General features: G+C 38.4%; 1 protein-coding gene across 1 annotated transcript in view; it reads left to right on the top strand.

Moving 5' to 3' along the window:
• The window catches only part of ect2 (epithelial cell transforming 2), a 31,390-nt gene extending 20,918 nt beyond the window's left edge, over window positions 1–10,472 (top strand). The window contains exons 18-26 of the mRNA XM_085348009.1: window positions 1,247–1,343; window positions 1,597–1,678; window positions 2,817–2,895; window positions 3,442–3,561; window positions 5,159–5,297; window positions 6,023–6,177; window positions 6,815–6,922; window positions 8,469–8,603; window positions 10,287–10,472. Coding sequence (XP_085204135.1) covers window positions 1,247–1,343; window positions 1,597–1,678; window positions 2,817–2,895; window positions 3,442–3,561; window positions 5,159–5,297; window positions 6,023–6,177; window positions 6,815–6,922; window positions 8,469–8,603; window positions 10,287–10,472 — 1,101 coding nt within the window. The remainder of the gene's footprint in view (window positions 1–1,246; window positions 1,344–1,596; window positions 1,679–2,816; window positions 2,896–3,441; window positions 3,562–5,158; window positions 5,298–6,022; window positions 6,178–6,814; window positions 6,923–8,468; window positions 8,604–10,286) is intronic.
• Window positions 10,473–27,209: the final 16,737 nt, after the last annotated feature.

The following is a 27,209-nucleotide window of genomic DNA, read 5'->3' as shown; positions in this document are numbered from 1 at the left end:
GAATTTGGCAGGCAACTCCCTCCCTGCAACTTGCCGAATCTGGTGAGTGGGTCAGGTGGTGAGGTGAAGATTGTGTTGGTATGCATAAAAGACTTTTGCTTTCATTGTGCACTCAACATGGCGCACACCTTCAGTTTAGATTATTTCCTCTGAATGTTCACTGTCACATCCCAGTAGATTTTGCACATTATAGTAGAATCTCTTGTTGACAGTCTGACCCAAGGGGACAAGTTCACAGTGCACAACGAATGCTGAGAGGGGGGAAAAAAAAGAGATAATGTGACCATACTCCCAGTGTCGCTCTTCACTTAATGTGCTACCCTCAGGCTTATAAACTGGACTCTTCAACTGAAAATTACAGTGGTTGTAGCGGGAGACCAGACTCATCACCAGCAATATTTCATCTCATGAATTCAAAACAGAAGCTGATGTTGGCTGTCTGCGTTGCAGTTTCACTGCAGACCTCGAACTTGCGCAAACAGTGCAAGTGGTAAGAACTGAGCTTCCAGGGAACAACATAACAAAAGCTGGCACACTGGATGCTGTCTGAACATGATGACAAGATGACCTTAAACACCCTAATTTTACTGGCCTGTTTCCAGAATTTTTTAATCACGCCTCATAAGTCTAAAGACTTTTCGCTGGCTTAGAAAATCAGATTCTCAGAAGAAGGCTCACAGATTAATAAAACATAAACACCACCTCAGATTACCTAACTATTAAATTGTTTAGTACTTGCATAGCATTTTTCTACTCAAGTACTCAAAATGCTTTTATTACAAGCTTCAGTCACCCATTCACATACACATTGATACAAACACTTTTTTTTTTATGTGCCTAAGCTCTTTTAACTTAACACATATACACTCCAATGGCTGCATCAGGGGCAGCTTGGGGTTCAGTCTCATGCCCAGAGATACTCCAACAAGCTTGACTACAGACAAGAGGAGCTGGGGATTGAACCACCAACCTTCTGAATGATCAACCTGCTTCTTGAGCCAGGCCTAAACTGGCTTTCTCCAGTGCATGTAAACATATAAGCAACAGATAAAACAGACATAGCATTTATTACATGTGTTGTGATGTGGACATGTCCTTGTTTTTTATGTTTTGGTTATTTATTTATTTATTCTTTTATTTTATTAACTTTTTAAGAATAAATTTTCCAGTTATCACGTAAATTAGGATTTAAATAACCAGCAGAAGTCTAAATCAAGCTTCAATTTTATTTGCTTCCATTATACAGATTAACCAGGCCAAGCCAGAATGTGGCAGGCAGACACTGGTGGAGCTGCTCATAAGACCAGTACAGAGACTGCCTAGCGTGGCCCTTCTTCTTAATGGTAACGCATAAATATATAACCCTTTGTCAAAATAGTTTAGATGAACTTTTTGCAGCAACTCTCCTTGTCTTTTTTTTTTTTTTTTTTTAAATCTTTCCCTGTCTACATCTGCCACCATTTTTCTTTATGTCCTGTTGATTCCCTTTTGTAACTTCTCTTCCTCTGTTCTTTTCTGTTCATATTTCTGTGATTTTCATCTCTTCTCTCCCGTCTACTTCTTACGAAACCTTTTCCATTCTTTTCTCTATTCCAGACATAAAGAAACATACATCGGATGACAACCCAGACAAGATAACACTGGAGAAAGCAATTGAGTCTCTGAAAGAAGTCATGACGTGAGTTGGCGTGACCTTAACCTTGCTTTTGTGACAATTTCTCGGCTAGCGTTGTTTGATCATTTATACATTTTAACACTTTCTTGTGAATTCTCTTTTATCATAATGAGTCTTGACCATCATGCATATTCAAATTGTAGTAATTGACCATTGTTCAGTAAAGATTCGGCAATAATTGAAGCTGTTTAAATCTTGACACATCTGAAGAACTGCTGCAGATATTCATGGAGCCATAGTCTGAAAAAACAGCTACCTTTTAATACAGGTGTATGCTGGTAAAGCATGAAATGTGCAATAGTAGAGAATAATAAAACCGTTTGTATAGTCGTGGTTATGCTACTTAAATTAATTAGACTTGGCAGTTTAACTTTAAGGTCACACCTCTGGACTTTGATCATCTCCAGCCGGAGACGCATTCTATCCAACAGTGCAAACATCTGTGATAACCAGTCTCATTTTACATTCTCATGTGGCTTTAACTGGGTCAGATGTTCTAAACAGTTGGCTATAATAATATCCCCTGAAATTAGCAGAAGTAGTCTGCAAGGTGGAATTCAGTGGAGTGCCACCTTGTGAACTTTTCTTAATGCTCAAAACAGCATTTTAACCAACAGCCAACTGGGTTTTTAATTTTCTGTTATGTACTTGTCCAAGAGAAATGTATTCTCTAACCATTTCGAAGTACTTCACCTCCTCATTACATTCCTAAATGTCCAGCGAACGCACAATCGATCCAATACCGGCTTCCAGTGACTGTATTTGTCAGTACTCCAATATCGGCATACACTGATGCATGGATTCATAAAAGGAAAAATATGCAGCACTAACATGATTTAATACCATTTAAAGGGACCTTCGAGACGGAGGAATGATTTCATATATTGTTGACCTTTTTTTCCCCTAACTGGCTTAACTTTTTGTTGCAGTTGTTAGCAAATTGCCGTGTTCTGTATTTGTGGTTATGATTGACTTTTATCAATAATTAAAACGGAAATAAATACTATCCTTGTAAAACTAAGACAGTTGATAAATTATGAAGCAATTTTGCTTTTTTCCAGTGGCCCACTGAATGATTTTGATTTTTTTCTTTTCTTCTTAAGCATTAATCACATTTTTTTTTTGATGTCTCTCTTTTTAGCCACATTAATGAGGACAAAAGGAAAACTGAAGGCCAGAAGCAAATCTTTGATGTTGTTTATGAAGTTGATGGTTGTCCTGTAAGTTTGAAGATTGCTGCTGTTTACCTGTGTGTGATTGCTACACTCATTTTAGTGCAGATTGTGTACTAATTCATTTCTATGCAAAAATATTTTTAAAAAAAAATTGTGACGGTGAACGTCTGTCTTCTAGTTTTCCTCCAGAAGGCAGGCCCTAACCACTAAACAGACCAGGCAGTCTATTTCAGTCATGTGGAGAGGAACAATAGTATTTGTACTTTTGCAGTTAAAATGTAGTTGTTTTATAATGCATCCTAATGTTTTGGGAAGTGGGTTTGTAAGAATAATAATAATTTAACATTTTAAAGGGACTCGAGAGAAACCAAAAATAAACCACTGGCAAGTCTAAATAACCTGTAAGTGCAAATGGGACCTTGACAGTTTGTCTTCGTCTGTGTCAGGCCTGTGATTGGCTGCCTGTCTACGGCTACTACCATCTAAACTATGAGCTAGTTGAGCTGTTGGACATGCCTGCCTCCCTCTTTAACATGCACTCACCATTTTTCTCTTCACCTTCTTGCTACTTATCGTGCTTTCTCTTTCCAGGCCAACCTGCTGTCCTCCCATCGTAGCCTCGTTTACCGAGTAGAAACCATTGCTCTGGGAGATCAGCCATGTGACCGTGGTGAAAATGTCACATTGTTCCTCTTCAATGACTGTCTTGAGGTGAAAATGCATCAACACACGATTAAAGTTTTGGTCATTCAAAGACCCAGATTCACACTTATTAACCCCTGAACCCACTGTCAGTGTAAAGGTTACCTTTATCACACCAGATCTGAAACCTAGGCTGTATTTAAATCTACCTTTGGGCTTAATTAAAAATGTATAAACATTTCTTCATATTTATATGTTGTTAGGTAAAGCTCTTTCGCAGCTAAATTAATAATTTCAGTTCAGGTTTATTTATATAGCACCAAATCATAATAACAGTTGCTTCAAGGCACTTTGCATTGTAAGGTAAAGATCCTACAATAGTACAAAGACAACTGACAAAACCCCTATGAGCAAGTGCTTCGGCGACACTGGGAAGGAAAATATAGGAATATATTGCCACCTGTTGCTTTGGCATGTTCCTAGCAGCGTTTTGCTTCATTTTTGCATTTACGTGTGGACGGGATTATTTTTTTTAAAATGAAAACGGAAAATCTCAGTTTTCAAAAATACCCGTGGACGTAGCCTCAGATGCAGACATTACCATTTCTTTTGTCTGTTTTTTTGGACTTATATGAATCTACTTGAGACAATAGGGTGACAGTGGAGTTTGAAATTGATACCGTAGGTGTTTCAACTAGGGGCAGCACTGGCAGCAGTCGGTATTTTTAATTGGGTAATTACTCCCTGTTAAAACACTTATTGTAAGTGTTGGTCTGCTATTGTGATTAAGAATAAGCAAATGATACATTAATAGTAATCGGTGCAGAAGTTATGGTCTTTCAGCTGTAATGCGTGGTTTAAAGTTACATAGTCATAGTATGATGCAGATTCTTTGTCACACAGGGGGCCGGCTAGATATACTTTTGCTGTTAGTGGTGTTTTCCATCTGTGACTTTAGTCTTGTCATATTCTTTTCAGAATTCTCCTAAAATATCCCTTGCACCCAAGATTGCTTATCTGTATATGTTGAGCTGTTATGTTTCCCAACAAAAATGATAAAGATAAAAAGAAGCTAAAGGCTTCAGAGGTTTTGGGAGAGTCTCTCAGCGTGTCTCAGAATATGCTGTGCAAGTCTCTTGCCAAATCAGGAATGTGCAGTCTATCACTGCTGACACAAAGTGTGTGTGTGTTAATTAGCAGTGGGTCAGCATGGGAACATGGCAGGCAATCATGAAAGAGACGAGGTTAGCGGCTGCGCTGATTCAGAAGTGTCAGTGACGCCTCCTAATGAGCCTGTCTGTGTGTGTTCAGCAGCTACACTGTGTGTGTTTTAATATATAGAATGGCCATTGTCATGGGTGGCCTCACTACTCTCTATCATCAGCAGCCATTGATTAACTCTTGACCTGGAATGTTGCGTTGTATTTTATCCTCTCCCACATCTCCCTCCTTTCTTCTCTGCCTCTTCTATCTTCCTTCTCATCTCCTAATTAACGTGACATTAATGAGTTGCATCGTTTACCTCTATGAAGGCATCATTGATTTATTGCCAAGCAATCGATAGCAGCTTCACCCACATACTGCAAAATGCACCCACACTCAAGGGATGTTACTTTGAAGTTGACTTTCACACTTACCTGCAAAGTTGGTGTCTGCATCTCTACAGATTGCAAGGAAGCGACACAAGGTGATCAATACGTTCAAGAGTCCGCTGGGACAGACGAGACCACCGCCCCCCCTGAAACACATAGCATTAATGCCGCTGTCTCAGATTCGACGAGTGCTGGACTTGCAAGACACAGAAGGTAAAATTGGCAAAATACACAGTTGCATCTTAACATTTCATCTGCAAGTCATCTCAGTGTCCATATGATCAGTCGTAAGTGGAGCAGAAGATTAAATAATTTCATTTCTAAGTTGTATTTTTGAAAAATCCTGTATCGTGCTTGATAAAATTTTAAAGAAACTGTCAGCTTCCAACTAACTGAAAATGTTAGTTATCTTTAATTAATTAATGTAATTTGTTGTTTTTCCCTCAAACAGTCCATCTGAATAATCACAGCTTCTGTTTGTTGTTATAATCAATTTCCTTCATTTGCTTTTAAGAGAGTACTTTGTTTACTTGCACTGCAGCTAAAGAAGGACACCCTGGCTGTAGAAGTACAGAGCTAACTAACTTTAGAAGATATCCACTCAGTCTGTCTGACTTGGACGCTGAAGCCTCATTAGATGAACTTTTGAATATTCTTTTGCACAAGATGACTCTGGCTTCTGTAACCCATCACCCCCAGCAGTCTTAAGTGTTACCATCATTTCTTCCTGCTCATCTCTTTTCAACAGTTTCTTCTCCCATCTCCTCTTCCCACACACTCCCTTGATCTTCCTTTTTTCTTTCTTATATCTTTCTCTTCTCACCGCCTGATTTCTTTTTTCTTTTTTTAAACCCTCTTACTTTTGTCACTGTTAATTATCTTCCCTCTTGCACCGTCACTGTCTGTCCTGGTCTCACTCTTTCAATTCCTCCCTTCAGAGTGTGTGAATGCATTCGCCTTGGTGGTTCGCCCTCCGACTGAACAGGAGAACTTGTTGTTCAGCTTCCAACTGGCGGGAGAGGAAACGGTTAAAAGCGCCTGGCTGCGAACACTTTGTCGCCATGTAGCCAACACCATCTGCAGGGCTGATGCGGTGAGAAGCAGCACACTCGTACATAAAGAGAAAGAAAGCAATGGAGGACATTTTTTGTTCGAATGTATTTGTTTCATACATTTGTATATGAGAAGACAGGGCATGTTTATGACATGCGGTTAGATGTGGGAATGCATATCGTAGTTATTGTTCATGGAAACAAAAATGAGAAATTACATAAAAGATTAAGTTATTTAGTGCTTGTGGAAAATGGTAGAAATCAGACTTCTCTGGTGTTGATTAAGCTCATGCATTGTTGAGCTCACTGGAAGATGTTAATTTGAGATGCTGCAGTTTGCAGAGTACTCAGCAGGGGGCGATGTTGGCATCTGTTCTGCCTAAACGGCACACAGCTGCATTCCTAATGCTTTTTTCACTGGGTCAGAGCTGCAATGTGAATACCAATGAGAGGACTTCCGTTTGTTAAAAAGCCCACTGCAGGGTAAGGGAGAGAAGGAAATAAAGACTGTGTTAATCCTCCTCCACATACCAGCCTACTAGTTCGACAACAGAGTAAAATGTATCCATCTGTACTGATTACTTGAATTGCACTCTTCAGGTCATGATTTACTATACTGAGTTTGGATCTTTTTTTATTTATTTATTTTTGTATTTTGTCATCTTGTCTTGCAAACAGGAAGACCTTATTCAGTGTACAGACCCAGACTCACTGCAGGTCAGCACCAAGGATATGGACAGCACCTTGAGCAAAGCCTCCAGGGCCATCAAGAAAACCTCTAAAAAGGTAAAGGTCGAAGAAGTGGCTTTTAATAAGGAACCCTTCCAATATTGACCCCTAAATATTAATGATTTTAGTGGTATTGTAAAGCGCTTTGGGTGCCTTGAAAAGCGCTATATAAATCCAATCCATTATCATTATTATTATTATTATCATTAATATTTGGTGGAAGGCTCCAAAAATTGACTCAGCGGGAGGAAAGAGATGGGCAACATGAGTATAAAACCTTGCATTCTTAGCAATTTTTATTTATTTATTTACTTTTTTGGATGTTCTAAAGAGTAAAGTAGGTGTGATGGAAATAGAAAGGGCTAAGAAAAAGACAGCAGCACGATGCAAAAACCGTGCAAATCGTTTCCCTCTCTGATGTCACACCTGCTTTTGTGGAAGATTTTCTTCTGCTGATGCCCTGCATGTTTGAACCTATAGCTCAGGGAGTTTTCTCTAGCTGCAAAGCTTCAGAAGCAGGTTGATCAGAAAGTGCCAGAAATGGTCCAATAAAAATCAAAAAACATACCTACTTCATCTCAATCACCTGTAGTGTTGTTAATATGGCTGGTAGTAACCTGGAAGTCCCTTACACATCTCCTTGCACTTCTGTAGTGTGTGCTGGATTTATTCCAGGGTGTCAAAATGGTCATTTTTCAACTTGATTTTTATTTTTCAGAAATGGATGAAAAGCTTGTTTTGGCCAAAATAAAAAAGTTAGTTTGAAAAAGAAGCTTACGTCTGCAGTCATGTTTGATTGAACTGCAAAGTAATAGCATTGTGGATACTGGAAGGCCTTCTAGAGTTATCTGAAAACAGTTGGTGTGCTGGGATCTGTCTGAACGTGTCTGAGTAGATGATCTTGAATGGGAGGTTGTCAGTTATTGTTTATCTGTTAGTCCAGGTTCTATATACTAATTTATGTTAGTTTTGACACAGTATATGATAATGATTTAACAAATTGAACAAAATGTAAATCAAAGAACACCAAATTACCAGATGTTGACTAAATGCCTGCTCATTAGATGAGCAATGGTTTTTGTTGTGGGCACTTCTTGTCATAAGTGTTTTTGTAATTATTGAGGCCTTTGCCCTTTTTAAAAAAATGAAATGTGATCATTTAACAGACTGTACTTGATAATGACAGCTTTTACATATTTGTACCCATGCTCTGCCTGGTACAGATGCTTCAATGCCAGAAAAACTGCACACAGGTTTTTTTCACTGCGTTTGGAAGAAATAAATCCTCTAGTAATGCAGGTGGCTTCAGCAGTGATGGACACTAAGAGCAAATGCAAAATGAGCTACAGCTACAGATACTCAAAATGAAGTGGCTGAAAATAGAACCTGTTGAATGCAAAAATATCATGCGGCGCCTATGACAAAGATGAAGAGCAGGTGTTCTAGAAGTGTTAGTTTTCATGGTGCAACAAGTGGACAAAAGTGGAGCTTTGTTTTTTTTTCTTTTACCATTACAAATATGACAGAGACCTGCCAACAAAACTGAAATTATTGACGTGTGTGTGTGTGTGTGTGTGTGTGTGTGTGTGTGTGTGTGTACTAGGTGACAAGAGCGTTTTCTTTCACCAAGACCCCAAAGCGTGTGATCCAGAGGGCTTTCATGGCCAACAGTCCTTCAGATGAGAAAAGCCAGAGGCTGAGCTGTGAAAACCGCATCGGCAGCAGCACCACGTTGGCTGTAAGTTCATTTATCTATATGGCGTTATTAAGTCTGGTACTAGCTAACACAAGGTGTATTAATGATGTAGCCAAACTGAGATCATCTAATTTCTTGTATTATAATACTCACATTCACCGTCTGTATAACTCAGTTACTACATTTTGGTGTGTGTACGTGTGTGCTAAATGATGAAAGTGATGGATACTAAGAGGTTGTCCGTCTCTAACAATCTATCTGTCCACCTGTTCCTTATTGCTTTTCTGTTTTCTCCATCTCTCTCCCTTTGCTGAGAATCAGGTAATTGATCTCTCCATCAGACCCATCCAATTGGTGTCAGTTACTTTCATCTAACTTGATTAGAAAGCAGAAAAAGGGCTCGCGGTCTTAAATGTGCTGCGACTTTCTTCTCTTTGGCAAAGAAAAATAGTCCTATAATCTTCTTTCTTGTTTTCCTTTTTGTGCGCGTTTCAGTGGTTAATTTAATCGTAATGTATTCTAAAACCCTTGAGTGTGTAGTATTGGTACAACATTATCACATTTTTACCTTTTTGATAAGTATCTCAGGTAACATGCCTCTTTTTAATGGTATATGCATGTAAATGCAGACTGCAGAGTAATCCATGGGTAAATGCTCAAAGCTTATCGAGTCAGATTAATGGCAGTATGCAGAGTTCCTCTTGTAAACAGCAAGTGAAAAAGATTTTAGAAACTAGACAAAATATAACTTTTGCTGCTGGCTTATGAGGACTAGAGATTTATGTCATTATTTTATTTATTTATTTATTTATTACTATTTTTTAATCAGATGGAGTTTCTTTCCTGTAACCCCATAAATTATTTTCAATAGTGGCTAAGAATAGAGTTTTTTGTGCGAGGTGTTGAATGTTATCTTTCTGACTGAACAAAAAAAACCAAGCAAAGCTAGTATTTGCACATTGTGTAGTTAGAAGAGATTAGGATTTAGTGGCTTCTACCAGAAGTTGGCATTGCAGATTGCAGCTAAGTGAACTCGCCTCAAGCCGCATGCTCACTGTTGTGCTGCAGTATTCTCCTGAATAATGGGTGTCAGAGAAAACCTCTTCGTCAGTGCTGATAAATGGAAGAAATCACAATTGGAAGCAAAAGAGTTGCTTAGGGGGGTTTGTGTGAGGTTTTGTCTTTCCCCCCACAAAGTCTCATCTTTTCAAACTGTTGCAAGTTTGAAAAGGTGAATCTCTGAGCTTGTATGTCATATGTCAACCCATATGTCATTAAAATGGCAAGAAAACCGACACAAATGTATGGTAGCGCCATAGGTTATAGAAATTGAGAGGTGCTTGGGTGACAGGTGGTGGATGTGGGATCAATTTGACGTCAGCTTTGTCGTACAGTGTCATTCGCACTGTACGATGCAGCATGGCAGGTATAATGGGGCCCTTGCCTTTCCAGGCATATAGGAAAACTCATCTGTTCTGTAATGTAGAACCACTATGATACTACATGGTAGGATTTGCCTTCAGATGATTATACACTAATGAAAACATGATTATTTTCCATTTCTGCCAGTTCATCCACAAAGAAATCCTATAAACAGCCTTCAGTTACTGTACTGATCTGTGTTTCCTTGTAATGTTTTAGCTCGTCTGTTTTCTTGCCGTCCCCCCCCTTCATTAAATGTAAAACCCTGCTCCGTTTGTTTCTCCCTTTTGTTATGTACTTTAGATGCCTCGCGCTGCCTCAACATTCAGTTTGAATGATTCTACCAAAAGCAGTGCCGTGGTGCAGCGCTCTAACTCTCTGGACCACCCTCCAATCAGATTCAACATCCCTGATCGTATGCGAACCCCCTGCACTCCCCCCAAAAATCCTGTCCCCAAAATTGCTTCTGAGTTGAGCCAAGACCCCTAGCTTAATGCTTGCTCTGTCACCAGAAAATCTAAGCCCATTTTTAATGATTCTTTATTTAATCAACCAGCACTAACTCATTCCAGCCTCCCTGTTTCCTGGGAGTCGTCCTGTTTAAATCCTCCCACCTCTGCTTCTACTTCAGCTGTCCAAAACTCCACACAGCTCAACTCTAAACATTCCCGATCCAAATCTCGACTACATTTGTCCAGACCGCTGCCCTCTGTAGGATTCTAAGCAAGCTCCCCAGGTCCTCAACCTTTTAATGCCAAACGTAGGGGCTTTCCTGAGTCATGCAGAAATCCTCAAGTTCCCATGGATCCACAGAAGGCTGTCGTGACCAGTCCTTGCAAAGAGACTCTGCTTTAAATGATCGCTGAGCTTTGTCCTGGAGTTTGACGTGAGCAGACATTATTGTTGTTGTTGTCCACTTTCAGTCTCGGGTGCACCAATTCATTTTCCATTTTAAACTAATCCTCATTAAACTGTCTTGGCACATTTGCCTTTTTAATATCAGAGTATCACTGGTGCATTTCTAGTCCCAAATCAACTCCTTAGAAGCTGAGACCCTGCAAAATGAAAAATACAAATAAAAGATTTGCTCCACAGCCCAAGTCGGATCGACACAGACGAGATTCCATCAGTTTGCGTATAATGCTTCTCTCCACTGGAGATTGGTATAGGTGTAAAGGGTGGAGATTTTAAGGGTTGATTTGGAGTAATTTTTCTGACGAATTTCTTAGATTACAGAGTGGTGGTGGTGTTGGTGGTGGATGGGAATATTCACCAGGTGGTGTACAGTGTACATGTTAGTAATGAGCAGGGGTCACGAAGAGCTGGGACTGTCATTCCAGATTGATACCTCTTATTTTGGGGGAGAGATTTAGATGTGAAGTCTTGATTTCACAAACAGATTGTTTCATTTTGCATTGAGCCAACTCATGAATATTAAAAAGGAATGATTCAGTTACCGTTACAACTATAAGACAGGATGATTTGTCTCTTATCGATCTTTGTTTTGATCAAAGCCGTTCTTTTTAGTGCCACTTGAAGAAAATATCAAGAATAAAAATCAAAATGTCAAAGTCTTCAGTTTTTGTATGCAGTGAGCTTTGTGTATTTGGGCTAGTTTACACACAAACATGACACTAAAATTAAAATGTCAATGTATTCACAATGTCAGTGTGACTTTTTATGTGAGCTTTAGTGTTTAGTGGCAGGTCAACTGTTATCTGTAATACATTTTAACCACATGTGATGCCTGAGTCACTAGGCACACAATGCCTCATATTAGCTGAAGCCATTTAAGGACCAGTATGAAGGATTTTTGTGGCATTGAGGTTGCAGACACTCGTGGTGTTGCCCTTACCTGATGCCCCTTTTTTCTGGCACATATTCTACAGAACTCGATTAAAATGCACCGTTTCGTCTCTGGTTTGTGTTTGTGCTTTGTTTTGGGGTTTTGTTTTTTCTTACATGGGCATTTTGCTCAGTCACAAATTGTCAGATGGGAAAGAATTGCAAATGAAGTGAGAATTGCACTGATGCAAAAGGAGAATTCCTTGATAATGATACCAGCTTTTTATAGAAAGTGTTGTTTTGATTAGGTGCACTTAAAAAAAAAAAAAAAAAAACACCCATCGCATCTTAAATGCAGGCATCATGTAGATAATGATACATGTGTGGTAACATTCCTGCATAGGCAACCCAAAAGCAATGAGCAGGGTTTTTTTTTTGTTTGTTTGTTTTTTTCCTTGAATCTGCCATCATTGTTTTGCTAGAGCTGAAATGAGAAACTATAGATACAACAATAGTAGCTGTTGTCGAGTGTATTCAAGAAGTGTCTCTTCTGGATCAAGAAGAAACAACTTTATCGACAAAGAAAGCAAAATGTAGACACATTTGTACCTTAACAGAAAGCTTGAAATACTTAAGTTTTCACAGGGAAAACTGACTTATAGGCTTGAAATATTTTTGAATTCATTGTTTTGGTTCTCACCATTATCATACTACTTGTAGTGATCAAACTAATCAAACTAAAACTTGAAGAAGTCTTGATTCTTGAAACTTCAACTGCCCTCACAGATTGGGGGAACAAAAAAGCTTCTGTATCACTGTTATGATGAACTCTGCTTAATTTATTCCAATAAGAGACACATCTATGCAAACTGTAATGTTTAGAGTAAAAATGCTTTGTATGACACTGGCGCTATATCACTGTAAATAGGCGTAAATCTGCTGATGTGCATTTTCACACAGGGTATTTGGAAAAACTGTGGCTCTGATGAAATGCTTATAAAGAGCACTTGCCATGTGTGTAAAAGCCAGGTGGAAAGCTGCTGAAGTGTGATTGCATTGGCAAAGGTTGCACATCTCAATTAGTTTGGTGCCAGGTTTGGACTGAAAGGCATAGAGACTTGAGTAACAATGTTTGTCTCTTTGCATTCAGTAATTAAAATGAGGCTGCACCACATAAACTAAACTTTGTACTTGGTGCATACGCGTACGCACTGACTCACATTCCCAGTCTTAACTCTGAGTCAAGCTTGAGTATACAATGCCTTTAGAAAGTATTTTAAGTACGTCTTTGCAGGCGTTGTTTAAATTAAAATTGATTTAAAAGTTGTTAAATACCAGTGTTGATCACCAGTCTACATCCAGCAAAATGTATATGAGTCTGTGAAAAGCATTTTGCAACAAAGAGAAATTGCTTTAAGAACACAAATTTTAGAAGAAACACACTCTGTCTGGTGCTTAAACATATTAAATAGAATATATGTGAAACGATGAGGAAAAATAAGATGATTGTCTAGTAAAATGTTTGAGAACTCCAGCACAGACAAGTCTACATCACCTGGCCTTATACCATCTATCAGTGATTACCTCTGTAAGAGATTCTATGAAGTACTTGCTTGGGATTCTGCATACTTAATGTGAATGATAAATTTAAGAATTTACAATATTGTTTTCAAACTGTTGCTGTGGATTAATGGGCAAACATAGAATTTATATCAACTTCATTATATCAGATTAAGAACTATGCATTCAAAAACTGAGAGAACCTGAATATTTTCTGAATTCAAAGATAACACAAGTAAACACAAAATGCAGTTTATATATAAAGGTGTTTATTAAATATTTATTATATATTTATTAAATGAGAAAAAAAAACCTAAGCCTGTATGGCCTGTGTGGAAAAAGTGATAACCCCCTAAACCTAATAACGGAAGTGTTTGATAACTGATGATTCTTTTAGCACTGTGGAGCAATGTTGGCTCACTCGTCTTTGCAGAATTGTTGGAGTTGTGCCACATTGGATGGTTTTTGAGCATGAACTGCCTTTTTAAGGTCATGTCACAGCATCTCAATCGGATTCGGGACAGGATTTTGACTAGGCCACTCCAAAGTCTTCAATTTGTTTTTCTTAAGCCATTCAGGGGTGGACGTGCTGGTGTTTTTCGGATCCTTGACCTGCTGCAGGACCCAAGTGCGTTTTCAGCTTAAAGTCATGAACAGATGGCTGGATACTCTTGTTCTCGATGTTTTGGTAGACAGCAGATTTCACGGTTCCATTTACCACAGCAAGTCAAGGTCCAAACAACCCCAGACCATCAAACTACCACAGTCGCCATATTTTATGGTTTGTATGATGTTCTGTGTCTGAAATACTTGACCTCTTGGATGAGTCGTCATCCAAGAGATCATGAGTGGTAAACCTGGGAAGGTCTGTTACTTTGTTAGTTTGTTCCTGAATCTCCTGGGATTGTGACATGATGTCTGGCTTTTGATGATCTTTTGGTCTACTCCACTTTGTCAGGCAGGTCTGATTTAAGTGATTTCTTGATTGACAACAGGTGTGGCAGTAATCAGGCGTTTGGGTGGCTAGAGAAGTTGAACTCGGCTTTCCAAAGACGTGATACACCACTGTCAACTTTTCACACAGGGCAGTGTAGGTTTGGATTTTTTCCCCCTTAATAATAAACATTTTCATTTAGAAACTGCATTTTGTGTTTACTTCTGTTACCTTTGTCTAATATTTGGATTTGTTTGATCTGAAACATTTAAGTGTGACAAACATACAAACTGTACATGTAAGCGGTTGTAAGCTGTTTAATTATCCAAATTGCAATTTCTGCAATATTTTCAGTTTATTAGAGCTTATTGCTTTGTTTATGTCAGCTTTCAGTGATTATGTAGTGATTTCATTGTACACTTGTTACAATGAGTGTAGAGTAATTGTAATCAGGAAAACAAATGCAAGCAGTCAGATAATCAACAGATTATCTAAATTACCTTAGTGGGAGGTGAAACATTAAATTGCCATTTAATTGTGGGAAAGGTTAAATATCCAATTGATACAGATCTTCATTCATATTTATGAGTACCCAAATACAAAGTCTAATAATAAACATTTCAAACTGCCTTCTCAAAAAAGAAAAAACTTGGTACCTGCAAGAATTGATTTCTTCATATTTGAATAAAAACTAAGGTGATTACCACCTCTTGCAGAGCTAATAATCATACTGAAAGCACCGTGGAGGCTACTTGGGCAGTTGAAAAACCCAGTTACTAATAACTGCTTGCCCTTCCCTTTCTTGTCTTTTAGTTTGATTGGTTAGATTGTCGTTGTCAAGATCTTCAAAATTATTCAGGTGCTTCTGGTCTTGTGGTTAGACACTTCACTCCCATCCTCTTGGACTGCATCTGGGGATGGTCCTTGTTCTGCGCTGAAAATCAACTGCAGTTTGGAGATTCAAGGATTTTCTGAAGTCATAGATCAACAGACTCGAGGGCTATTTTGTTTTTTATTTTCCCTTCTGTAGACGTCTGTACTGTGGGATGTGTTTTTGAAACTGAAGGAGTCACCTCCTGCCTACGATTAGACTGGATTTAATAATGCACTTGCTTACTGGCTTCACTTTTCAGGCCCTTTAACGCCTTTTGTGGTTTGTTTGTTGTTGTTTTGGTTTTTTTTAGTTTGTTTTTAAATGGACAGTAAGGGCAAGTGCAATATTTGGTCATCTTTCCCCCTCACCCCCAACAGCCAGTTCTGGCAGATGACTTGTCCCTCTTTGAGTCTAGTTCTGCCAAACGCTCTTCCTTTCTGCTGTTGCCAACAGATCGGTTCTGTTTCTAATATTTTAGCATTTTCTTCATATAGAGCACCTTGAGGTGTCTGCTGTTAAGGTACTATATAAATAATGTTGACTGTGTACAAACACATAATAGGTAAAACTGCCATTCTCATATTCCCTTGCTGAAACCTATTTTTCCAAGTTGTATGAAATACCTCCACCCATATTAGATTTTTCTTGTAGCAGATCCAGTTTCCTATATGATAACAAGCTCAGTTACAAACATAAATATAGAAAGTAGTGTTTCAAGAAACCTGAATCACTCTTTAACGGGGATGTTGTGTATTAACATATAACTAACTATAAGTACTTTTTCTTCCATGTCTGTCATTTTCTTTTAAAAAATAAATAAATCTCTCTTCCATTTACAGGCACACCACTCACCCTCCATGGTCCATCTGCCTACCATGTTTGAGAGGAAGTATCACACATTCAGTCGTTCCACCACCCACCTCTTCTGAAATGCTTCTGTTTGAAGGCACCAGCAGGAGTCATTGCTAGCCTTTTCCACCTCGTTTGCCTTGACTGACACTAACAGCAAGATTTGACCACATAGGTCGATTTGCATAAAGTTAAAGCTACCTGTAAATACGACAAACTTATATTTGTCCAAACCGGTGCTTCAGGCTTACACAGATTTAGCCTATCCAGAAGAAATGGCTTTAAGCCATCATAATGCACTGAATGTAGGGACTTACTGATATTTGCCAGTATCAGAACTGTCCTGCAGCTGTCTGTGGCTTCCCATCTGAAATATGAGCAGCAGTGGGGGCAAGCTGGTCATAATTTTTATGCTTTATCCAGCTAATATTAGTCATTTGCTGCGAACTTCCAGGACTTCCTTTCTTTTTCCAAACTCACAATGTTTGAATTGAGACTGCATCACTAGGGCCTAACTGGAACGGTACTGTGCCATGTTTGTGTTTGATAGCCACTGCTTTGGTCAAGTTTGACTTAATTTAAAAAAATATGAAGGACAAATTTTTAGTTTTTCTTGACATTTTCTGTGTGTGTTTGTGTACTAGTTACATTTTCAGTGTTTCTGTTTCCCTATTCAGCTTCCTGATTTCTAAGCAACTGCTCAGTGCCGTTCGTGGTTATAAGCATAGACCAAGTTTCATCATGTTTGTATACATGTGGTTTAAATGGGAATTTAATCGCATCTACGTTTGTTGCTAAATGCTATGGTAAAATAAATTAACATTAATTTTGAAGTTAGGTTTTTTATTTAACAGGGGAAAATAGTTAATCTATTGTGTTGACTTTTTTTGCCCTTCAATGTTATGTTTTTTTTTTTTTTTGTTTTTTTAATTAACTCACTTTAACTGACAATTGTCATTGTTTTATTGTAGTGTTGTAGATTTTCTCTCTCCGCATGTAATAATATTCTAATTAACTCACCTTGTTAATGTAAACTTAAGCTTCCAGCTTTTATAAAGCTTCTATTTTAACATTTGAGAGGTTCAGTTCCACAGATCACAACCATATGTTTCTTCCCAGTACACTTGTACCTGTTTTAAAAGCCTTTTTACACAACATCTGTATCTGTGCGTATATTCGAGAAGTGATGCTGCCTTGGTGTACATATTTATTCTTAGTACTTTTTTTGTGTTTTGTTTTTTCCCTGAATTACATTATTTATGTTTGTTCTCTCGTATCTTTAAGGCTCTTCTCACCAAGCCTAATCATTTCTACTTCTTTTATCTCAACATTAAATGCACTTAAAAATGTATGTTTTCATTTCATGAAGATGTAGGGGTTGGTGGCTAAATACGTTAAGTCATTTGTGTTAAAATAAATTTATTTACTATATCCCTGAAAATGTTCATGTCTCTGAATAAACATGACAAAAGTTAAATGTAACGCATCTTAAACCTTTAAAGTCAAGTGTATCATATTTGAGCAGTGTTTTTTTTTTTTTTTCTTTTTCTTTTTTTCTTTTTTTTTTTTTTGTCCCACCAGTAAAAACAAAATAACACGATAATTAATAAACTGGGGAGAATATGTAGCAAATATGATGCAAGTTAATCCATATGTAAATTAATATTTAATTTATGTGGTTTTTGTAATTCATCAGAAGGTTGAGTTAAAAAAAAATTTGGTAGTTATTTCATGGTTCAGGTTTTAAAGGGTCAAATTCTTGTCGTTTTTACAAAAAAAATAAAATAAAAAAAACCCCAAGTCAAGCTACTACTAAATGAGTTTCAGGGCTTGAAATGCTCAATTCTCAAAATATTCACTTGAAGGCCTGTTTATCATTTGCATACTACTTTGAAAGAAGCTCATGAATGTTCCTCAGCACTCATCTATACTCATTTGATGTAGGAGTTAGTTTAGAAGTTTCTGGATCCCCCTAGACAAAAAGTGCCTTTCCCCTGTTTCCTTTCCCCCTTAAATCAGAGCTGCTGCTTTAAATTCATTTTTGAACCAACAGAATCAGTTGGTTCTTTGAAGAAAGTAAATCTAGTCCAGAAATACTGACAAATAGGGAAAACTGGATAACCAGGAGGTCTTTTGCTTAAGGTGAGATTTTTAAATGTGCACAATCTGGCAACAATGAGGCCAGTAAGCAGCACTACTTCAACACTGATCTCATATCGATCACTGATGACTAAACTCTACATGTAGGTTTTCCACTGCAAGAACTGGGAGCCTGCTTCACAGACCATAGCATAGCATTAGCTCTCTCCCCTTTACAAAAATGTGATTATGCCATTAGTATCCATTCTCCGTGGTACTCTATTGTAAAGCTGTAATTGTGCCTAATTACTTAATGAATTTCTTTAAAGTCGTCCCTTTATGTTAGCAGTTGTGATTTGCTGGCTGTTAATGTTCATGAAATCCAAAATAGCAAAGCCAAAAAAGAAAAGGCTTTCTGAACTTTGACGCAGCTTAAAAGTTCTAATTAAAAAGATGCTAAAATTCTCTCTGAGTTCATACTCCCAGCACACACTCAGACCTCAGCTGCATGTCCTCTTGCCCTTAGCTTAACTATAATCACATTAGCTACCGCAGACTTTCTCACACTGAGTGGAGGTGCGATTTGAATGGTGAACATTTAATTTTAGCCACATTAGTATTTCATGTCATGGCAGTGGGTTGAGAAGGGTGTTCCTGTTTAGTGCTCTTTACGTGAAACCTCTTCAAAGTATTAGAGAATAATCTGTCTAGTCTGGATAAGTGTGATGCGCCAGTCTGCCAGCTAGCAACTGGAGGTGGTGTCATGCAGGCCGGAGGCAAGGCGAGGCTGGGGAATAGCCACAACCAAAAGCCACCTCTTCATGGAGGACACTCACTCTTTTTATATTTGCCTTTACCTTCACTTCAAAGTAACTCTTCCTGGCCATTTAGGGATGAAACAAACAAAAAAAAAAAAGGCATGCCAGAAGAAGTTGGTGGGGGCTGCAGTTGGAGTTTTAAGGGTCTGCAGAGGCTAAGCTACCATCAGAGCAGATAAATACTATTCAGCTCAGGCTACCTAAATGCTGCAATTGGGAAAGAATTCTTCATGGGAATATTCCGTACTCTGCATGGATATGAGAGAAATACATTTCATTCTACAAACGGATTTCATAGTGGAGACACAACCAGAAAGAGAGAGCAGTTTGACATTGAAATTCCTCAGTGAAATGTGAAGGTGTGGAAATTGGACGTGTTTCATATAAAGGAGTTCCATGCTGTGAGAGAAGTTTTCGTTTTCACTCAAAGTTTGTCTTATTGAACTGTGACCCAAAACTTTGCCTAACTTTTACAGAAATCTGGGTGTGTTCCAGGCAGGAGGATTAGGAGTTTTGGGAATATGAAGCACACACACACACGTCTGTAAACCCCAGGTCGCCAAGAGAATTGATTGGGCATCGTGTTGTCCATAATGAACATGAATGAATGAACTGCTGTCAGTGTTTGTCCAGCAGGTGCACCAGTCATACAGGTCCATTGGCCTAAAAGTGTGCCGTATGTCAGATAACCAGTACAGTCCTCTATCCTCTATCACAGAAAAAGCTTCCACATTTCTGCTTAATGCTGCTGAACATTGTTGCTTTTGGCTCTTAAAAACTCAAACATTTAATGGAAACTGGCAGTTTTTATCAGATGAAAGTTTATATGAAAGATGGTTCAATGCTTTGTTATTCATGGACCTTTTAGACCAAAGGCAGTCATCAAAAGACTCTCTTTGACAGCTGTAGATGGGATTTTTGTGTTGTGTTATCGTAGCCCTTTGTTTTTGTAGGCAGTGACAAAGAATGGCGTGCTTCAGACCAACTTGTCAGTTCTGTCGTAAATCTAAAAGTAGAGAACATTTCAGATATCATGGTCACCAAAGCTGAAGAAAATGTATGAACTGATGAACAAGTGTATAATATAGAAGTTTCTTTTTATCCAGCTGAGTGATCAAGCCAGTTAAACCAATTTAAATCCTGCCAGTAGAGGCAAAACACTACACACCTGCCTGTGCCGGAATAGATTTAATTTCCAGCTTGTTTGTGTTTGATTTGGTTCAGGCGATACCACATTTAACTCCAACCATATGGCAGACAGGTCAGGTGGTCACCACACAGAAAATTCACCCTCAAATTGTGAAGTGCTGTCATAGCAAAGTTCCTAAATCAATTCATTGTGTTCTGCTAGTGGCAACTTCCAGATTTCTCCCAGGACTGAAGAGGATATTGTCTCTACGGGTCCCTCTAATAAGGCTCAATGAATTCATCTGGGCTGAAGACTTAATTAGGACACGGTCCTATTTTTCTCTTGCACTGTCACTCAGAGCGCTTTTGTCCTTTATTTCAAGTCTCTGAATATTTTTTTTTTGTACTGTTTCATCTGTGCTTTTAAATGAATTTTTCAGCTGAAGCGATGAGCTGAAAACGATGACACAGGACCGTCTACTGGAGCCTCACAGGAAGAGATTCTGGAGATTCAGAAATGACTGTTGATCGCAGTCTCAAATTAAGCAGAATGACTGTAGCTTCCAGGTACTTCTGAGCCCTTAAACAGGTGAGAATCACTGCTGGGACCTAGCTGTTTACTCACTACAGAGGACATCAAAGGAAGAGAGAAGCTAATGTTATTTACATGTTTTACCATAGTAATGATAAGCAAGAATTGTAACAGTATGTGTGTACGTGCATATAAACTTGTTTTGGCATGTTCTTCATGATAAGCTCATAGCTCAGAGGGAATTGCAAAACACAACATATCCATTTCCATCCATTTCAGCAGATCTCTTATTCAACTTTACTGCAAACATGCCATTTTTTCTTGCTCTGCAGATACCTGTATACAGTGTAGCTACATTTGAAGTGATACTGAACAGGTAGCTGTTTATCATCTAGCTTCATATTTGTGACAATTTCTGAAAAAAGATATTTGTTGAGAGCAATAAATTGGAAAAAGGGGGATGAAGGATGGAGAGAAGGATGCTCTCCCCCTGAGGTAACACTGTGTCTAGAGCTAACCAGATATCTATTTACATAAGCTAGTTGTGCAGAGTGAATACAGCACATGCTGTGCAAGCTTGCCTGCTGGGTATTTACTGCAGGTTATAGGACCTTAAGCCGCTCACTGTGCGATTTCAATAAGAATCCTCTGAAAAATGACTAAAATCCACCAAGGATCTCCGTTTCAACAAAGGACAGCAGCAGCTTACCAGGAAAGAGATTTAATTCAAATGTACTGCCACAAAGTCTACTGTATATTTGATGATGCCTACAGTAACTGCATACGTTTTTGGACAATGACACTTTTTAATATATATATTTTACTTTACTATTATTATTTATTTATTTTTAAATTTTTCCCATGTTAAAAAAAAACATGTATCAAGAATATAGTTGTATTTGTTTAGGAATTATGGCAATTTTTCAGATGCAAAACAGTAACTGGACAAAATAACAAAATTAGAAATATAAGGAATGTTTTTAATATTGTGATAAAAATCCTTGGTGCTCAGTGCCTCCCTAAATCCAGAACCTGTACTGCTGCCACCTTGAGCTGTTGCTTCTTGGGCAAGATACTAACCCCAAGGTGCTCTCCAATACGGCAGCGGAGTATCAATGTGTGTGAATGTTAGATAGCAAGCTTTTACATAGAAAAAGTATGAAAAAAATGCTGTATGAATGGACGAATGAGGCAATTTGTGTAAAGCGCTTTGTGTGCACTTTTTTAAAAAACGGACCAACCAGTGTGGTGTGATTTTTGACCCCTTTGCACATTATGGTACTGCAATGCAATGAGGTTCTGCAGTTTCAAAGAAAGCATTATAGCGAGACAGCTTACTCAGAAGGTCCTTTGTGTCCTTACAAATCTATCATTCTTTCTTAATAAAGTTATAAGTGGAGACCACTTCAGTGCTTGCTAATGGATTTTTAAATGATGCTTCTTTTATTTATTCTTGAGAGTACCGGATGGACATGCTAGAAGTAGACGTGCTGGATATAGGATACAGAAGGGTTTGGTTCAAGCTGTACCACTGTCAAAGCAAAGCTATCTTAACTTTTGCTTGACATGGGTGCTGGCTGGGCTCTCCCTTTTAAATAGGGTAAGGAGCTCGGTCATTTGAAAGGAACTGAGAGTAGAGCTACTACTCCATATAAAAGGAGCCTTTTAAGGTGGTACAGACATCTGATGACGATGCCTCCTGGACGCCTCCTAGGTGAGGTATTATGGGCACGTCCTACTGGGAGGATGCCCCAGGGCAGATCCAAGTCTCTTTGGAGAGTACATCTTTTGGCTGGCTTGGGAATGTCTCAGTGTTTCCCCAGATGAGCTGGAAGAACTGGTTGGATCAGGGAAGTCTGGGCTTCTCTGCTGAGACTGATGCCTCCACAACCCGAATTGAGATAAGCAGCAGGATGGATGGATGGAGCTGCTGGCTTGAGAGTGCCAAAGTGAATCAGACTGTAAGAGGTCTGTCTAAAATGGTAATAAGAAGAAGAGGAGTTGCATCATCTTACCTCCACTGCAATCCTATCATTTCAGTCCACTGAATATTAGGGCTGACCATTGCTAAGGTGGGTTGACCATAAATTGGGATTTTTAGGTTTTTAGGGTTTTTTTATCCCCATACCCTACACGTGTCAAAGTAACCACAAGCAAGCTACTGAATGTTATGTGTTTTTCATGCCTTCAGCTGCACTTTCTGTGTGTGTGTGTGTAAGTGAATGAATATATGAGAAGCACATTTTAATTTTTCTGTAGAACCTCTAAAGTTAAAAAGTGTTATTTAGTTGTAGACATTTAGTAACAGAACATTAATCACTAAATCATCTCTAAAACTCACACAACTTTTGCAAAGGCAGACTCAAATGGAGATGTTATTGTACACATAACTCACACAGATTAGCCAAATTAGGGCACAGAGAATCAAATATATGGACCAAATGGATTTACAAGAACCAGTGTTGTCATGAAAGAACATGTTGGTCCTTTCTCAAGCAACAATGAAATAGTCCAGTAGCCCAAAATGCCTTACCTGCCAAAAGAGAAGCAAACATAAAGATGGCTGAGAACTCTTATCAGAGGTAACCCAGTGTAGATCTGTATAGTGTTCTCTTGTTCCAAATGAAGGATTGGGAGACAATGCTTGGTCTGGTCCTTTTACTGGCATTCTGGTTAAGATAGTAACAAAGCTCAGTGGTGTCCAGCTTGGCTTCCTTGTTTACAGATAGAGAAAAGCTTCCAGTGTATGAAGCTGCTCAGAGTTTTTGTTTCAGTATTGAACTACAGTTTCTTTGATAACCAAAACATCTGAAATATAATCATCGGTCTTAATGATTTAGAATGTTTTTCTTTTTAAACTCCTGGTAAAGCACTTATGTTTTTGAGAATTTATACATTTGACCTGATGACCTCTATTTGCATGAAACTGTGATATAAATGATCAAATGCTCATTCCCTTTCATAAACATTCAAGGTGAGGCACTTGACATCCATCCCAGAATATGTTTTATAACCTGCAGCCCTTCTCTTGTTAGAAGCACGAAGCTGATGCAAAAGGCACACGGCAACATGCGAAGACAGGACTGTCAAGCTGATCAAGTGCACCAAGGCTCGAGACGAGGGTAAAGGAGGACTAGACTGACACAGGATCATCTGTGTGGTTTTCTACCTGTGTGCTTTGTACAATACGCCCGGGAAAGATAAGGTCCTCTAATGTGTGTTTGTTTTTATGAGTCACTGATTAGCATTCAGTGCAATGGTGACACACGCACAAATGTATTCATATGTAAAGTTCTCACTGCTCTTCCTGTAAGCAAACACATACACGTTCTGTTGTTCTTCTTCAATTTGTTCTTTGAATACACACAAAAGGCTCCATCCTTCTTTATCTACTCGCACAGCACGTGCATCTTCCCTTCTGCACAAACACATTTGCACACACACTCATGCTTTTTTTTTTTTTTTTTTGAAGTGTGAAAAGGTCAGTGCTCCTAGGAAGCCGCACTGCCGCTGCTGAAAGTCGAGACGCAGCAGATGAATTGACCTGTCATTGGCTCAGTGCTTCAGTTCCAGACGAGATCTAACTGATGGGGTGTCTGTTTCTAATTTTGCTCTCTGCCTTCTTGCTGTAAAGCACGCACACAGTGTTTCACAGTGAGTGTTTTTCACTTGTTTTCCTCAGGGACTGCATTTTTTTCTGCTCTGTGAAAGGATTTGAGAGAAGTGCCTCTTACCATTTGTATAGATTTATTAATAGGCCAGGTGTAAAGCTACAGCTACAGCCAATGACACACGGTCATCAAAATAAAGAAAGCTTCATCTTTTTATTCCGAGGGCGGGTAGTAATAAAGCTTCAATTCAGCTTCAGTGTCTGCATGGAAAGCATTTATGAAAGGAAGCGTTAATGTGCATTATTTAGCCATAAGATTGAAATTCTGACCGTAATTATGATTCAGCTTGTGAACTGAAATATTCACAGCAGATCTAATGGGAAACTAGAAAAGTACCGTTGTTGAACCAAAATGTTTACATTTTTGGGGGGTTTTGTCACCTCATAGTAGCTGGGACAGGATGCCAACCCCCTCCTCCAAGTAACCTCGAATCAGATAAGCAGAAGGCAATTGATGGATGGGTGGATGGATGGGTTTTGGTTTGGTATTTTTTCCTTCTTAGAATTTGTTCTCGTAAACAGTTGTAACTTTGGAAAATAATGCATTTGTCACACCTTTTGTCTTCTGGCAAAGTGTGCTTGAATGACAGAAAAGTGAAAAGTGATGTTGAGAGGTGGTTTTGAAGCTCTGAGAGCTTGTTGAGATCTGATAAGGAATTTTGAGGGAGTATACAAATACATACGGATATATTTGATCGGTTCTCAAGAGAATTCACATTGGGATTTTACCTGCAGTGTTAGAGGTGTGATCTAAACAATAGTAGGATCTACCCAATAAAAATCAAATATCATATCTGTTAAAAATTTCTTTTGTTTTTTTCCGTAGGTCTCATTGATCTTAGCGCTTGAAAAAACTAGTGAGCATACTCCTGGTCGCTCTCTAGTCTCAACTGAGAACTGTTGGGTTTTAGCTGGAGACCCAGCTTTCAGCAGCAGCAGTGACCTTACACACTTAGGAAGATACTGGCTGTCTAGCTTGATTAACAAGATGCACCTGTACTATGATACTGAGCAGGAGTGATTTGGATTAATGAAATAATGTGTTTAAACAAAATGTACAGCAGACTCTTTGGAGTGCACTTTACCGTAAGCCCACGTCATTCAGTAAGCGCAAAATGGCACAAAATTACTTTACATTTATCTAGTTTTCATTTTGGGGGGAAATTTGCAAAAGAAATCAAACTTTCTTTTAAATGCGAACACATTTATTACTGATGTAAAACGTGATATTTTAACAATCTATGTTTATGTCACCACTGGATTATGGAGCCAGCTTTTCATATGTAACATCGAGGAACATCCATGTTGAATGTCAGTAATATTGGATGTGGGGTTTATGGTTTTTCTACAACACTTTGCTCTTCTTACATTATATTAAGTCTCATAACATGACACACCATATACCTGTTTCCACCTGTTTCTTAATGTAGCATCTTAGCTGTCCTTCTCTTCATGTTTACAGGGTGAATAGAGAGTGAATCAGTATTAATAAAAATGGTTTCCACCCATTTCGTAATTGTGTTTTTATCAAAAGCCATTCAACCAGCCATCATCAAACTGCTTATTGTCTGAGTGTGTGTGTGTGTGTGTGTGTGTGTGTGTGTGTGTGTGTGTGTGTGTGTGTGTGTGTTTGAGGGAAAATGAGAGAGAAAGAGATGAAACATAAGGATGCTAATGGCTTATTGATGATGTAATCCTGGAGGGGCCTATTGAAGTTTTTACGCGTCACCACAAGGGGACGAACAAAGAAAGACAGAGTGAGAGACGGTGAGTTAAACCTTGATGTGGTAATGAGTTTGGACCAAAGGACAGACAAGCTGGGACCACTTCTGCTCTGTAACATCATATGACCTTCACACCTAATACACCTAATATAATAACTTCCAACATATTTCTATAGGTTATTATACATCCAGCCTCTGATGGCTGTATTGTATTGGGCTGGATGCTCTATTTCCTCCCTCAGACGCACGCTGTCATTTCTCTTTTTCAAATTTGTTTTCTCCTAAAATGGACTGAATATAGTTTCAAATATGTCTAACTCAGGCACCAGCACTCCCAGCATTTTATCCGGGTATTTTAGATGGATTGAAAATTAATTTATAAATATTTAAAATGAAATTTTCTTTAGTTTGGGACTAAAAGTAATTAGTGATTAATATGCTGCCCATTTCTTCACTCATCAGGTTGATCTAAAAACAAAAGAAATTGTAAATCGTAGAAATGAAACTGTAAACTGCAGCAATGATTTGCTCTTTGCAATGGGAATCTAATTTATATAAAATTATATTTTATATAAATTATATATATACATTTCATCACATGCAAACTCAATGTGCTTAACTCAGAACATAAAAGCCCATGTAAGTTTACAATTCCTAAAGGCAGAGAAAACAGCAAAATATAATAAAACAAGCAAAACAAAATAAAATCAGACAAAAATAAATATATCTATTGAGTGTAGGTATGTGTAAATTAAAAGGTTTTTAGTGTTTTTAAATTTATGCAGAGATCTAATTGATCTCATGTCTGATCTCTCATCAAACAACCTTTTTCAGAGACTTGGGCCACAGTAAGCTTTATCACTTTCAGCACTCTTAGTCTTAGTCAGCCCACTCTAATCCTGGGAACAGTCTGCACCTGAAAACCTGAGAGGTCCGACTGGACTGGAAACAGCAAGTCAGTCCATTGAGACTCTTATGAACCAGTAAAAGTATTTTAAAGGTAATTCTATATTGCACTGGGGGCCAATAAGTTGGTCAAATGTCCATGTTTTTTGTATGTTAGTGTATGCTACAGTATGGTACTGCTTGGTAGTGTGTTTGTGCCGCATTCACCTTTGCAGATGAACATGCTATACTGTTGTATTTGCCTTTTAACCTGTGGCAAATCTTTGCACAAATTTGCATTTGGGCTCAGTATAATGACATCGATTGTACATGAAAGATAGATGTTGCTCCCATGACACTACTATTACACTAGTAAGACCCAGATACA

The sequence above is a fragment of the Diplotaxodon limnothrissa genome, linkage group LG23 (assembly GCF_057381915.1).
Source record: "Diplotaxodon limnothrissa isolate DT_005_m linkage group LG23, D_limnothrissa_male_GT1.1, whole genome shotgun sequence".
NCBI lineage: Eukaryota > Metazoa > Chordata > Actinopteri > Cichliformes > Cichlidae > Diplotaxodon > Diplotaxodon limnothrissa.
Note: the sequence above shows the minus strand (reverse complement) of the source record. Positions and strands in the feature narration are given on the sequence as shown.